The 12,151-nt window shown below is 45.7% G+C and overlaps 7 protein-coding genes across 7 annotated transcripts; 2 read left to right on the forward strand and 5 right to left on the reverse strand.

The window, feature by feature from the left end:
• Positions 1 to 186: 186 nt before the first annotated feature.
• KUCA_T00000792001 (uncharacterized protein) lies at positions 187 to 405 on the reverse strand (the record flags this gene model as incomplete). The annotated part of the gene is made up of 1 exon (XM_022605365.1): positions 187 to 405. The coding sequence occupies one exon, from the start codon at positions 403 to 405 to the stop codon at positions 187 to 189; it is 219 nt and encodes a 72-aa protein (XP_022456840.1).
• A 166-nt stretch (positions 406 to 571) lies between these two features.
• On the forward strand, positions 572 to 3,367 carry KUCA_T00000793001 (uncharacterized protein; the record flags this gene model as incomplete). Its single annotated transcript, XM_022605366.1, has 1 exon — positions 572 to 3,367. One exon carries the CDS (start codon positions 572 to 574, stop codon positions 3,365 to 3,367), a length of 2,796 nt encoding a protein of 931 aa, XP_022456841.1.
• Positions 3,368 to 3,394: 27 nt separating this feature from the next.
• On the reverse strand, positions 3,395 to 3,523 carry KUCA_T00000794001 (uncharacterized protein; the record flags this gene model as incomplete). The annotated part of the gene is made up of 1 exon (XM_022605367.1): positions 3,395 to 3,523. One exon carries the CDS (start codon positions 3,521 to 3,523, stop codon positions 3,395 to 3,397), a length of 129 nt encoding a protein of 42 aa, XP_022456842.1.
• A 128-nt stretch (positions 3,524 to 3,651) lies between these two features.
• KUCA_T00000795001 (uncharacterized protein) lies at positions 3,652 to 3,825 on the reverse strand (the record flags this gene model as incomplete). Its single annotated transcript, XM_022605368.1, has 1 exon — positions 3,652 to 3,825. The coding sequence occupies one exon, from the start codon at positions 3,823 to 3,825 to the stop codon at positions 3,652 to 3,654; it is 174 nt and encodes a 57-aa protein (XP_022456843.1).
• Positions 3,826 to 4,280: 455 nt separating this feature from the next.
• KUCA_T00000796001 (uncharacterized protein) lies at positions 4,281 to 5,732 on the reverse strand (the record flags this gene model as incomplete). Its single annotated transcript, XM_022605369.1, has 1 exon — positions 4,281 to 5,732. One exon carries the CDS (start codon positions 5,730 to 5,732, stop codon positions 4,281 to 4,283), a length of 1,452 nt encoding a protein of 483 aa, XP_022456844.1.
• A 701-nt stretch (positions 5,733 to 6,433) lies between these two features.
• On the forward strand, positions 6,434 to 8,785 carry KUCA_T00000797001 (uncharacterized protein; the record flags this gene model as incomplete). The annotated part of the gene is made up of 3 exons (XM_022605370.1): positions 6,434 to 6,445; positions 6,511 to 7,367; positions 7,579 to 8,785. The coding sequence occupies 3 exons, from the start codon at positions 6,434 to 6,436 to the stop codon at positions 8,783 to 8,785; spliced, it is 2,076 nt and encodes a 691-aa protein (XP_022456845.1).
• Positions 8,786 to 9,878: 1,093 nt separating this feature from the next.
• KUCA_T00000798001 (uncharacterized protein) lies at positions 9,879 to 12,098 on the reverse strand (the record flags this gene model as incomplete). Its single annotated transcript, XM_022605371.1, has 1 exon — positions 9,879 to 12,098. One exon carries the CDS (start codon positions 12,096 to 12,098, stop codon positions 9,879 to 9,881), a length of 2,220 nt encoding a protein of 739 aa, XP_022456846.1.
• Positions 12,099 to 12,151: the final 53 nt, after the last annotated feature.

A 12,151-nucleotide genomic window follows, 5' to 3' on the forward strand; every position in this document is an offset into this window, starting at 1 on the left:
AACCAAAGAACCATTTTCTGCATCCGGTCCAAGATAGGCCAACGGCTCGTGCTTGTGTGTAAGTCTTTCGATGCTATCCAGTTCCTTCAACTTTTCACTGAAGAGCCTTTCTCCAGAAATGACCTCGTTGGTGCGAGGGTTCGGGTTTCTTCGTATTTTGCAATCTCCCGCAAGAATCATCTTTCTCTAAAATCTTCTGTCAGTAACATGGTGTTTTAGAAACGCGATGGAAAGGTTAACTCTACTCACATAGTAGTCTTCCGTCTTGTTGCGGAACTCGGTGGTGAAGACGTCATATACCGTTCGGCCTACCCATCGTCCCTTAGTTCTGACGGAATCAGTATAATAGTATGGAACCACCTTTCTCAGACCATTTTCCCATATAAATTGGGGCGGGGTGGCCATAATGTCCGTATCGCTTCTCAGAAGACTGAAAAGTTGTGTGCGATCGTTTGTTTCGTAATTTTAGGCGGGGAAACACGGCCATCTGCCTTGGCCTTGGATTCCTTTTCCTGACACGCCTACAACACGCTCTCACCTTTTGATCTCAATTCTTTCGTGATAACAAGCCATGCGCGTTATCAGCTGTTTATTTTCGCTTTGGATTTCAATTGTATTTATTTGTACACCTGTGGAAGGTGTGAAATCATACCTTTTTAAGACATGCGAGCAGTCAGGCTTTTGTTCCAGGAACAGACATCTAGCAGGTGAGATAGCCAAGGCTGGAGGTGAATACCAGCCTAGATACTCAGTGAACATAGAATCCATACTTGCTCACGATAACGGTACAGTTTCGGGGCTGATAGAGAAGTCCTTGAATGATGGGTCTGTTGTTGGACTGCCGTTCACCATTAGTGTTCTGGAGGACAGCAACCTGAGACTGACGATTGACGAGGCCCGGAGGCTTGTGGGCGGTCTTGGGGTTTCTAATGGGAAATTGAAGACGAGGAGATACAATGAGGCTGCTGACTGGGCATTGCAAGATGGGAAACCTCGAATTGCCGAGAAAGGTGCTGTTGAGGTGAAGACGTCATCTGACAGTCTCCAGTTGAAATATGGCGAGTATGAAACATCAGTACAGTACTATCCCTTCAAAGTTGCTGTAAAATACAAAGGAGAGACTCAATTGATTTTGAACCACGATAACCTACTGAACATCGAACATTTCAGGACGAAAGAGGAACAAACGGCCGAGGATTCCATCCATGTCTCTCCAGAAGAATCTACTTTTGACAGCTTTCAGGACAGCTTCAAGGACAGCAAGAAGGACAAACTACCGTTCGGACCAGAATCAGTGTCTGTGGATGTATCATTCGTGGGATATGACCATGTTTATGGCATTCCAGAGCATGCCGACTCTCTCGAACTAAAAGATACCGTTGGTGCCGAGCCTTACAGGCTGTACAATGTGGACATTTTCGAGTATGAGATCAATAGCAGATTGCCAATGTACGGAGCCATTCCTTTCATGTTTGGTGTCAAGCCCGGATTTGCAAGTGGTGTCTTTTGGATGAACAGTGCTGATACTTATGTTGACATTGAGAGAGTAAAGCATGGAGAATCTACGTTAACTACAGAGAAGAGAACCACTTCTCATTGGATGTCGGAATCTGGAGTTTTGGATGTGGTATTTTTCGTGAAAGAATCACCACAGGAACTGTCTACCTCTTATGGGTCCCTCACCGGTTTTGTCCAATTACCCAACCTGTTCTCATTAGGATATCACCAATGCAGGTGGAATTATAACGACGAGTCCGACGTTTTGCAAGTCCACAATAACATGGACAAGTACGGAATCCCATATGACACGATCTGGCTAGACATTGAATATACCGAGGAGAAAAAGTACTTCACCTGGAAGAAAGAGCTGTTCCCGGATCCCGACAGGATGCTCTCTGTTCTCGATGAAACTGGTCGTTACATGGTGGTGATTATTGATCCACATCTCAAGGTCAATTACGAGGTCAGCGATTATGTTGTCAAGCACAGCTTGGGAGTTCGCGATTCTGACTGCAAAAAGACCTACCACGGCCACTGTTGGCCTGGTGAAAGTGTCTGGATTGACACACTTGACCCTGAGGCCAGTCAATACTGGTCCGAGTTGTATGTGAATGGCTCAAGGCTGATGGGAAACTCACAGAACTTGCACATATGGAATGACATGAACGAGCCATCGGTGTTCAACGGACCTGAGACCTCTGCTCCGAAAGACTTGGTCCATTTCCAGAACTGGGAGCACAGATCTGTTCACAATCTTTATGGAATGACTTTTCATGAGGCTACATATGACGCTTTGAAGACAAGATTCTACAACCAGCGCCCATTCATTTTAACGAGATCGTTCTTTTCTGGTTCTCAGCGGACGGCAGCCATGTGGACAGGAGACAACATGGCCAAATGGGAATACCTTAGAGGCTCCATTCCAATGGTGCTCACCCTCAACGTTGTTGGAATGCCATTTGCAGGAGCAGATGTAGGCGGATTTTTTGGAGATCCAAGCAAAGAGTTGTTGGTTAGGTGGTACCAGACAGGTATATGGTACCCCTTCTTCAGAGCACACGCTCACATCGACTCTAGAAGGCGAGAGCCTTGGATTGCAGGCGAACCATACACGTCTATAATGAGAGATGCAGTTAGACTGAGATACGCTCTTTTGCCTGTTTTCTATACTGCTTTCCAAGAGAGTCATACTGTGGGGACACCAGTGATGAGGCCAGTATTTTATGAGACGCCTAACAACGTTGCGTCCTACGGTATTGAGGATGAGTTTTTCGTGGGGAACTCTGGTCTTCTGGTAAAACCTGTGGTGGATGAGGGTGCAACATCCGTCGATGTGTATCTTCCAGATGATGAGCTCTATTACGACTTCCAGACCTTCATTGCGCTCCATGGACAAGGCTTCCATACGGTGGAAGCACCGCTCGAGAAGATCCCCGTCTTCATCAAAGGTGGTCATGTGGTTGCCATGAAGCAGAGATACAGAAGATCCTCGAAGCTGATGAAATACGACCCATACACTCTGGTAATTGCTCTCAGCTCAAAAGGTTCGGCTTCAGGAAAACTATACATTGACGACGGTGAGACTTTCGACAACGAGCTGGGAGATTTCGTTAATGTCGCGTTCACCTTCGATGGCAGAAAGCTGTCGTCTTCGGTTACGGGAGGTCTCGACCAGCCCTTTGTGCAATCGCTCGCTAGAGTGACGGTGGAAAGGATTATCTTCATTGGAGATCTGAAGCCAAGCAAGGAAATCAAAGTCTCGCAAGGAGGAGAACAATGGGTTGCACAGTACGAGTCTTCGGAGGGAGCAATCACTATTAAGAACCCCCAGGTGAAAATCAACAGCGATTGGACGGTTTCTGTTTAAATCATTTCTTCAAATCACATAAGTACTTCAATGACAGGCCAAGCTTTGTGAGCTTCCACTAATTCTCGAGCCCCATACGTAGTGACCGAGGCCTGCGCCAACAGCAACGCTTATCATCAACCACCAGTTGAAAGACATGAAAATCAACATGATCATGAACGAGTAAAACACCTGCAAAGAATAAAACAGAGTTCTCTTAATCTTGACCGGTTTGACACTCAATGAATCTGCTTTGTATATGGTTAGTATCTTCAACGTGAACCCTCAGACTTCCGATTCCAGTCCTACTTACTCTGTCTCTTTTCCCATGTGTGTATCCAGAACTTTGTGTATTCATATCCCATTGAGATTAGAATCACAGCAAACAAACTTAAAACCAAACCAGTTGTGTTCTTTATGTGCCACGAGGAGCTCAAGACACATAGGTCTTGGTAATCCCATGTTAGTAGCATGTTCATCTTGCAACTGGGAGACATATCTCCATCCCCAGGCATTGGCATGTCATGATAAGCGTGAGCTGAGTGAGATGAGTGGTCCATTTGAGGAAAGGGAGCAGCTATATTTGATTAGTTCTGGGAAAGATTAGAATGGTTGGAGATGGAGATATCGTTCAGGCTCTATTGCGGGAAATGTGCGCATCTCAGGCCGAAACGGTAGTGGCAGATAAGGGCAATCAAGACCAGCCCTATCTGCAGAATACGCAAATGTACTTCAAAAATTGTGATTTATCGACTTGTAATATACATACAGAAAATGTTTTTTTTCACAGATTTATATTAGTATTTCTGGCATGTTTATCAACACAGTCATTGTAGTCATTCTGGTCAATATAGCCAGGCTGATTTATCTAACTATATCCAATCGTACCATATATATACACGGGCCTTGGCCATTTAAGCCCACATCTACCACTTCACGAGAACAATTCCCCCGCGAGATACGGCGTGAAAACCACAACGGCGGTGTAGAGGGTAACAAAACACTCCACAATGGCAAGATGAACTCCAGCCCAGCCTCTCTTGCGGAAGTTAATCATGATCCCGTAGAGTGCCACACTGAAGAAATGGTTGAAAAGAACGAATGGCTTAGGAGTCATACCAGCCAGTAAACTAACCGGGCCAGTCACACATTCTCCACCTCTCTCAAAGTATCTGAAACATCCGTTCTTGAGAATGTTCAGGGCAGAACTGTCAGCAGCAAACAGTGAGTATAATGCAATCGACAACACGTTAATCACAGAGTCCAGATTTTTCCTCTCCTTGTGAAACTTCGACAGCTGCTCCAAAACTGCCTGGCTATCAGATAAATCCGGAATCTCCACAGGAGAAAGGAATTTGCCCAACAGAGCAGCATCGTTCAGTCCCACTGTCATTCCACCACCGGTGAGAGGATGCCTCATGTTCAAGGCATCACCCACGAAAATCACTCCCGGAACAGTATTGGGCTTGGCAGTGAGGAATTGGTTGGGCATGGATCTGTATTCTTGTTCTAGCGCCTCTTTGAAACTTGGCTTGACACATTCGGGAAGGTCGGGCAACACATTGGTGGAAAGGTACTCTTGCACCTGTTGACGAGGTGGTAATTTTGCGGAAGGATAAGCACACAGAACCCTGGAGTCATGCTCAGATATCTGGTAGATCAAGACTGGTGCATGATTTCCCAGGATCACATTTCCGTGCTGGGATTTGGGAAGAACAGCATCTTTCAGAGTTAAACCCACAAAGTATGACTCGATTTTGGGGACATTTTTTTCGGATAAGGTCTTTCTGAATTTTGAGTATATGCCGTCACAGCAAAAAGTCTGCAGTGCGGTGTATGAGACTTTGGTCTTATCGTCTGTCAAAGCGTTGATTCCTTTCACAGCCTCACCCTCTTTGATAAGGCTGACCACGTTACACTGTTTCCAGGTAACATTGGGCTCTCTTTTGCAGATCTCCCTTAGATTCTGCAAAAAGTCACCGTGATGGAACGAAACACCTCTCACACAATCGTCTTGGTCCCATTCTTCGAAGTCAAGACTTTCGTCAGATTGAAACTTATCGTTTCCACCAAACACACATCCCGGCACAGGGGTCAGCCTGGGTTGTCTGTCCTTGGAAGGATATGGAATATCAACCTTCTGTCCGTAGTTTGAAACACAATAGCCCTTCACTGGAATCGCTCCAATATGGCTGATTGCTCCTATCATGCCCATTTCTTTCAGGGCGTTCAGCCCACCGGGCTGCAATAGCTCACCAACGATCCTATTTGGCATTGACCAGTCTCTTTCAACTATGAGAACTTTGCGGCCTTGTCTTGCCATTATTGTGGCAAGACAAGGACCAACAACACCAGCTCCAATAACTATCACGTCGTAATCAGCCATGGAAGGTGTGGTAGAGAGTCGTAGGTTCAGGTTGGTCGAAGTGGTGTGCAGAAAGCAGGATCAAGAGGTCAAGCGTATAATTGTATGGTACAACTGTAGTCTAAGCGAGTGACTGCAAACAAAATATACTTTGGAAGAACTAAAACCGTGCGAAATCGGTGATGTCTTGAACGTTTGGAAAATGACCTGATGTTTAAAAGTGCATACAACTTCGAGAGCGTCGCGTTTTATATGTGCGAGTGCCAAAACCGTTTAGATCGTTTATTGAGAAGATCACATGATAATGAAAAGAAGTGCGCACGACGATGACGGCGATTGTCACGGGATAAAGTGGTAGCTTAGAGATCTAAGCCTCATTCAAAGTCTAGTCATTTCAATGGTTATGCTATGATCAGCGTTTAGACAAATGTTCTGATCTCAGCCGGTCCATGAAGAGATCACCTGCCAAAAGTCGTGGAACTGTCCAGTCTGTCCCAGCCTATCCCCAATTTCCCATGTGATAAGTCCAGGAATTAGCTTCCAGGTTGGGAAAATTGTGCCATCGCACGCCCAATTCCTTTGCACAGGGCCCGTTGCTTTTGAAGGGTTTGTCTTTTGGCTTGTTCTAGAGGACTTCTATTGAAACGTTGCATTTGATCTTTGAACAAGGGACAAACACTACAGAAGAGCGGTTTCCACTCAATAGACCAACCCTGAACAGAATGCATATCTTGGTGAGTACTGGTGATTTCCGTATATTGTTTTGACGTTCTCCAGAGTGCTAGACTAACACCACCAGTTAACCAACGATGATGGACCTCCAAGTGATGCGGCTTCGCCATACATAAGCTTCTTCGTCTGGGCAGTCAAGAATTTCACAAATTGGGATCTGACGATCGTGGTTCCATCCCAGCAGAGGTCCTGGATCGGAAAGGCCCATTTTGCAGGCAAGGATCTCACCGCCAAGTATGCCTATACTAACCTCACGAATTCGCCAACCGATAATTCCTACCAGGGTCCCTTTCCCCAGCCTCAGGATGAACTACGCAAGACTGCACAGGAGTGGATTTTGCTGGATGGAACTCCGGCCTCGTGTGCTGACATTGGTGTTCACCATCTTTACGACAAGTCCAAGGGCGAGATTGACTTGGTGATCAGCGGTCCTAACTTTGGCAGAAATTCTACTGCCCTCTACATCATGTCCTCCGGTACCGTAGGTGCTGCTATGGAAGGTGCTTTGATGAATAAGAGGGCAATTGGACTTTCGTATGCTTTTGAGACCAAAGACATTGACGAGCCCATACTCAAAGAGGCATCCAAGATCGCAGTCAAGCTTGTACAACAGCTTTACTCCAATTGGAGCAAAGACGCAGATCTTTACACCATCAACATTCCTCTCAGGCCAGACTTGAAGCTGGGAACTACGGTAATCCAGTATGCACCCATTCTGGAGAACAGATGGACTTCTTTGTACACTCCAAAGGATGAATCCAGATCCAAGACTAAGGTGACTGACTGGGAAAAGGACATTGTGGATGCTACAGCTGAAGACGGTGAAAAATTCGAGTGGAATCCGGACTTTGATTACGTCCACAAGTTTATCGAACAGACGACTGAGCCAACAGACGGAAAGATCGTCAGCGATGGAAAGATCAGGTATGTATTAACAGTATCGGGAACACCAAGATTATCTCGAATTTCGCCAGCGCATCTACTAACAGTTATTTAGTGTGACTGCATTGAAAGCCGTTTTCAAGCAGTGTGATAACGTCAACGTGGGGGAGATCAAACTCGAAGAGTAGGTACATTCTGTTTTTTTTGTGTACATTCTCTTGTCGAATTTAATTTATTAATTGGAATTTTCTAGTACTATCCCAGAACTAGTTGTTTTATCCCTGGAAGAATCGGAGTACGTCTATCCTGCCATTGTGTCGGCACTCAAAAAGGCAGACATTCCGTTCAAGAGCATACATTCCATACCGTCTGATTTCAAGGGGAAAGTCGTCCAGTTCGGGGATTATGAGCAGTTAGACTTCGATCTGCTGATGCAGGATAACAACTACAAGGCGTGTTCGTATGTGTTCAGGAAGTCTCTCATCAGAAAGCACTATCTTGCCAACACGATTGCGAGATATCTTTCCAAGAACCCAGAGTCTGTTCTGAAAAAGGCATTTCCAACCACTTTTGAATTTGAGCTTGATTATGCGGAATTTCTGGACGATTCTCTGGACGATTGCTATGAGTTGCGTGATGAAATGAGTGCCAATGAGGCTACCCTTGCGAAGACGTGGATCTTGAAGCCCAGTATGAGCGATAAAGGTCAAGGAATAAGACTTTTCAGAACCCAGGATGAGCTTCAGGCAATTTTCGACTCTTTTGAAGAAGATGAGGATGAAGATGAAGACGAGGAGCAAGACCACGATGACAATAATGGTGTTATCACTTCCCAGCTTCGTCACTTCGTGATCCAGGAGTACATCGATTTACCGTTGCTACTGCCACAATACGGTAATCGGAAGTTTCATATTAGATCCTATGTGGTATGCAACGGTTCCATCGAGGTATTTTTATACAACCGCATGCTCATGCTCTTCTCAAGTGACGAGTATATCAAGCCCGAAGGCAATGATGCCTTACTGATGGACGGCCATTTGACCAACACTTGTTTGCAGGTAGGCAAGGGTGACGATGATTTGACCACCAATGTCGTTGAGTTTGGCCAATCATGTTTGAGCGACGACTCCAAGAGCATAATTATTCAGAGACTACAGGCCATTTTGAAAGACCTGTTCGAGGCAGCTGTCAATGTTGATAAGTTCAACTTTCAGCCATTGCCCAATGCATTTGAGACCTTTGGGATCGATTTTCTGGTTGACGAGAGCCTGAACTGTCACTTGCTAGAGGTCAATTCATATCCTGACTTTAAGCAGACTGGAGATGACCTCAAGCAGTTGATCTACGGGTTGTTCGAGGGCATAGTTGATACATGTGTCAGTCCCTTCTTCCGCGACCAAAAGATCCACAACGCAAACATGATTCCTGTACTAGATTTACGCACCAGTGGCTCATGGTGATTCGATATCACCGTTGATCTCCTGGCACCATTTATAGATAGTGTTCTTGAGTCTGTCGGCTCTCACGAAGCCCGATCTGATCACCTTCAAGGACCTGATGTACTCTTCGTTCCTCTGTAGCGCAATTTCCAGTAGCTGCCTTGTTTCATCCGCATCTTTTGCATCCACTCCAAAGTCGGGATCCACCTTGAACTGCGGTAGGTCAAAGAAAGGATCTTCCAAGTTGATTGGATTTGCAACTTGGTTGGACTGTGCTCTGGTCATACGACGATCTTCAAATTCAGTCTTCAAGTCCCCATTCGAAGAAGAATTCTTATCACCTTCCTCCTCTTCCATCACCTCTGAATTTTCCACACTTTCAACAATTCCGTCCGTGAGATGGTGGTCATATTTAGGCAGCTTCAGGTTATCAGGTAGCAGGTTCCTGTAATCGTCCCCCAAAAACATGCTGATAAGCTTGGACATCTGTATCACCGTATCCTGTTCGCGCTCGATGAATTCAATCGTTTCTTTGGCTAGATTTGTCAAGTGGGAACTGGTGTATGTCGAGGAAACAGCCTTCCTCGTCACGATCTCGCTCGGATCCTGGATTGGTTTCAGGATAGATACCAGGTCTAGATTCTGCAGAGGATTTTCATCGTCATCATCGTCATCATCGCTCCATGCATCGAGCCCCTCCTCATCATTCTGCTCGGCAACCAACTGAGCTAGTCTGCGTTTCCTGTTTCCAAGAACCAGCCTCGAATCGTTGTTCTCATAATTCACTATCTCGACATCCAATCTGGACTCCTTATCAGACAGTCTAGAACAGTCCTTTCCATGCGATTGGTCAAATAGCTTGTTTCCCCTATTGGAATATGAATTTATTGCACGGTTCGTGAATCTGTTGTTCTTATCGGAGGCGTGCTCGTCTGTTTCCACACTTCCGTGTTTCGCGGTCTCCTCAAAGAGCTTTATCGTCAAATCCTCAGATATCGGCATGACGAGTCAAATATAGCAATTATAATCAGAAGAATATGAAAAAAGAGAAACCGTAACTTTTTACGTAGCGCTTACTTAAAGACTACAACATAAAACCACTTCGTTCTTTGCTTTAATCGGCCTCCTCAATCTTCAAATTTTTGAGCATCGCACTAGCACGGATGAAATCTCCAGAGGCCTGAAAATCCGAGGACCCACTAACAGATGAGCTGGATCTCTTTTTGTTGTGGATCATTAAACCATTCGTGGAATTTTGCTCAACAGCATAGCTTTCATCAATGTGTTTGAGATCGTCATCAATGTCGTCGCCGTCTACTTCTTCTTCGCTGGCATCGTCATCATCACCATTGGCTTCTGCTTCTTCATCTTCTTCCTCCTCTCCATCATCATCGTAATCACCTTCCTCTGAATCTGTATAATCGTAATCTTCGTCATCTTCGTCGTAATCATCTTCGTCATCAAGCTGGTCCACATACGACGAATCAGCGGTCTCCGCAGTTGGGTCCAAGGCCTCGGGACTTGGATATTTCAGCGTGGGGTTCACAAATTTCGGACTCTTTATTTCACTCTGTTCTTGCTTCTTCTGTCTCAACGCCGCCTCTTCGCTATCAACGGAAAGATTGTCATCCTCCAGATCACTTATTTCAGGAACGGGCTCTCTCCAGAAGTTCAAATCCGTGTACTGATCGTGATTGCTTATTACCTTGGACCCGGCCACTGTTTGGGTATACCCACTGGCACGAGCAGGAGGAAAGAAGTAGTCCACCAGTTCTCCGATATTCACGTAGGAAGACTTGTAACCTGCCATTTCCAGCAATTCCATATGAACTTCACCATCGGGGTTGATCGTAAAGATCTTTGAGGAGGGTACCCCGACACTGCGATATGACAATGCATCCGTGATACGGTTTCCAAAGCCCGCATAGAACGGCGTTTCCATAGATTCCTTATCTGATGATTCATACAGAAGCTTTATGTCATGCAAACAAGCCATTTTGAACACTTCTGGTCTCTTCAACACCATTTCGCGTCTGATTGCAGCTAGGGTTCTATCTGGCGACAATATCACAGGACCTGGAGGAAGCTGGATTCCATCCTGGATCACTCCCTGAAGATAGTACCTCGTAGAATCTGCCTGACCAACAGATCTAGAGGTCAAGTACATGATGTTATATCCATTCATTTGGATGTCCTTGAAAAGTTTGGCGACACCTGCATGTGTCCAGTCTCTTCCCAAAATGGTCAAGACATGACCAAGGGCATCCGATTTCGTGATAGTTCCATCAATATCCGATATCACAATAGGAACGTCATACTTCCAAAAGAATAATCTGGCCGAAATCACAGATTTCCCGCTGTTAACAGCGAATTTGATTTCGTTCTCGCCTTTTTTCAGTCCGAGACACTTCAATTGCTCCGAAGTCAGTCTCAGTGTCTTGAAATGGTTCAAACCAGTCAAGCCCTCTGGAGTGTCTGTATTCAAGTCAGAGACTGTGGATGTAATAGAGTTCGCAGAGCTCATGCTTGTGGGATATTCAGGAGGCGAAGTCCCCAGAGTGGACACTGAGTCTGTGAAGTCAGCAGCCAACTCGTCAGTGCTGTTCAGAATCAGGTTTCCGTGAAGGTCCCTCGCAATCTGCGAATTAAGATCAAACGAGTCACCTAACTCGTCCTTCAACAGTTGTCTCAAATGGGCTTCTGATTCTTCAGCAGTCTGGTCGTTGCTCTTGTAGCCCATCATGTCGAACTCAATATTGCCATTGGCATCGACTCTGGAGGGTATGTTCTTGGTAATGAGCTTCTTGGAGATCTCATGCATCTTTTCGCTGGTGAGTCTGTGCGGTATTGGTGAAGAAGGAGCTGCAGAACTCTGGTCAGAAGGCGGTGAGGTGTATATAGCAGGCTTCTCTATGGCCCCATCATCAGTAATTCCTTCACCAATATCCAGAAATTCCGGCTCCTGCAACGGGGATGAAGTAGATGGCCTAGAAGGCGATCCTAGCGATGAAGGTGAACTAACTGGCGATATCACAGGCGACGTTTGCAGTTCAGAAGGAACTTCAGCTTCAGTCTCGAACACGAAAAAAGCTTCACCGCCATCTCCCAATTTCATGGGCAAATTGGTTTTCTCGCCATTCACTATAAAATCAACCTTTTTTTGTGATGGCCTCAGCAGCTGGAATTTACCAAATCGGACGTGAAATGGAGAACATGCCAGATCACCATTGTCCTGCTCGACAACTATCACATCGATCGCTCCCGAAAGTGTGGCCGGGTTAATGGAGCTCCACGTCTTCGACACGGAGCCAATGGCTCTTCCAACATATTGCATGGCAATTGAAATTCCAGCGTTGGACAATTAGCGGTGAGTCTTTGTGAGTTTTG

This window comes from Kuraishia capsulata, genomic scaffold (genome assembly GCF_000576695.1).
Source record: "Kuraishia capsulata CBS 1993 genomic scaffold, Kuraishia_capsulata_scaffold_1, whole genome shotgun sequence".
NCBI lineage: Eukaryota > Fungi > Ascomycota > Pichiomycetes > Pichiales > Pichiaceae > Kuraishia > Kuraishia capsulata.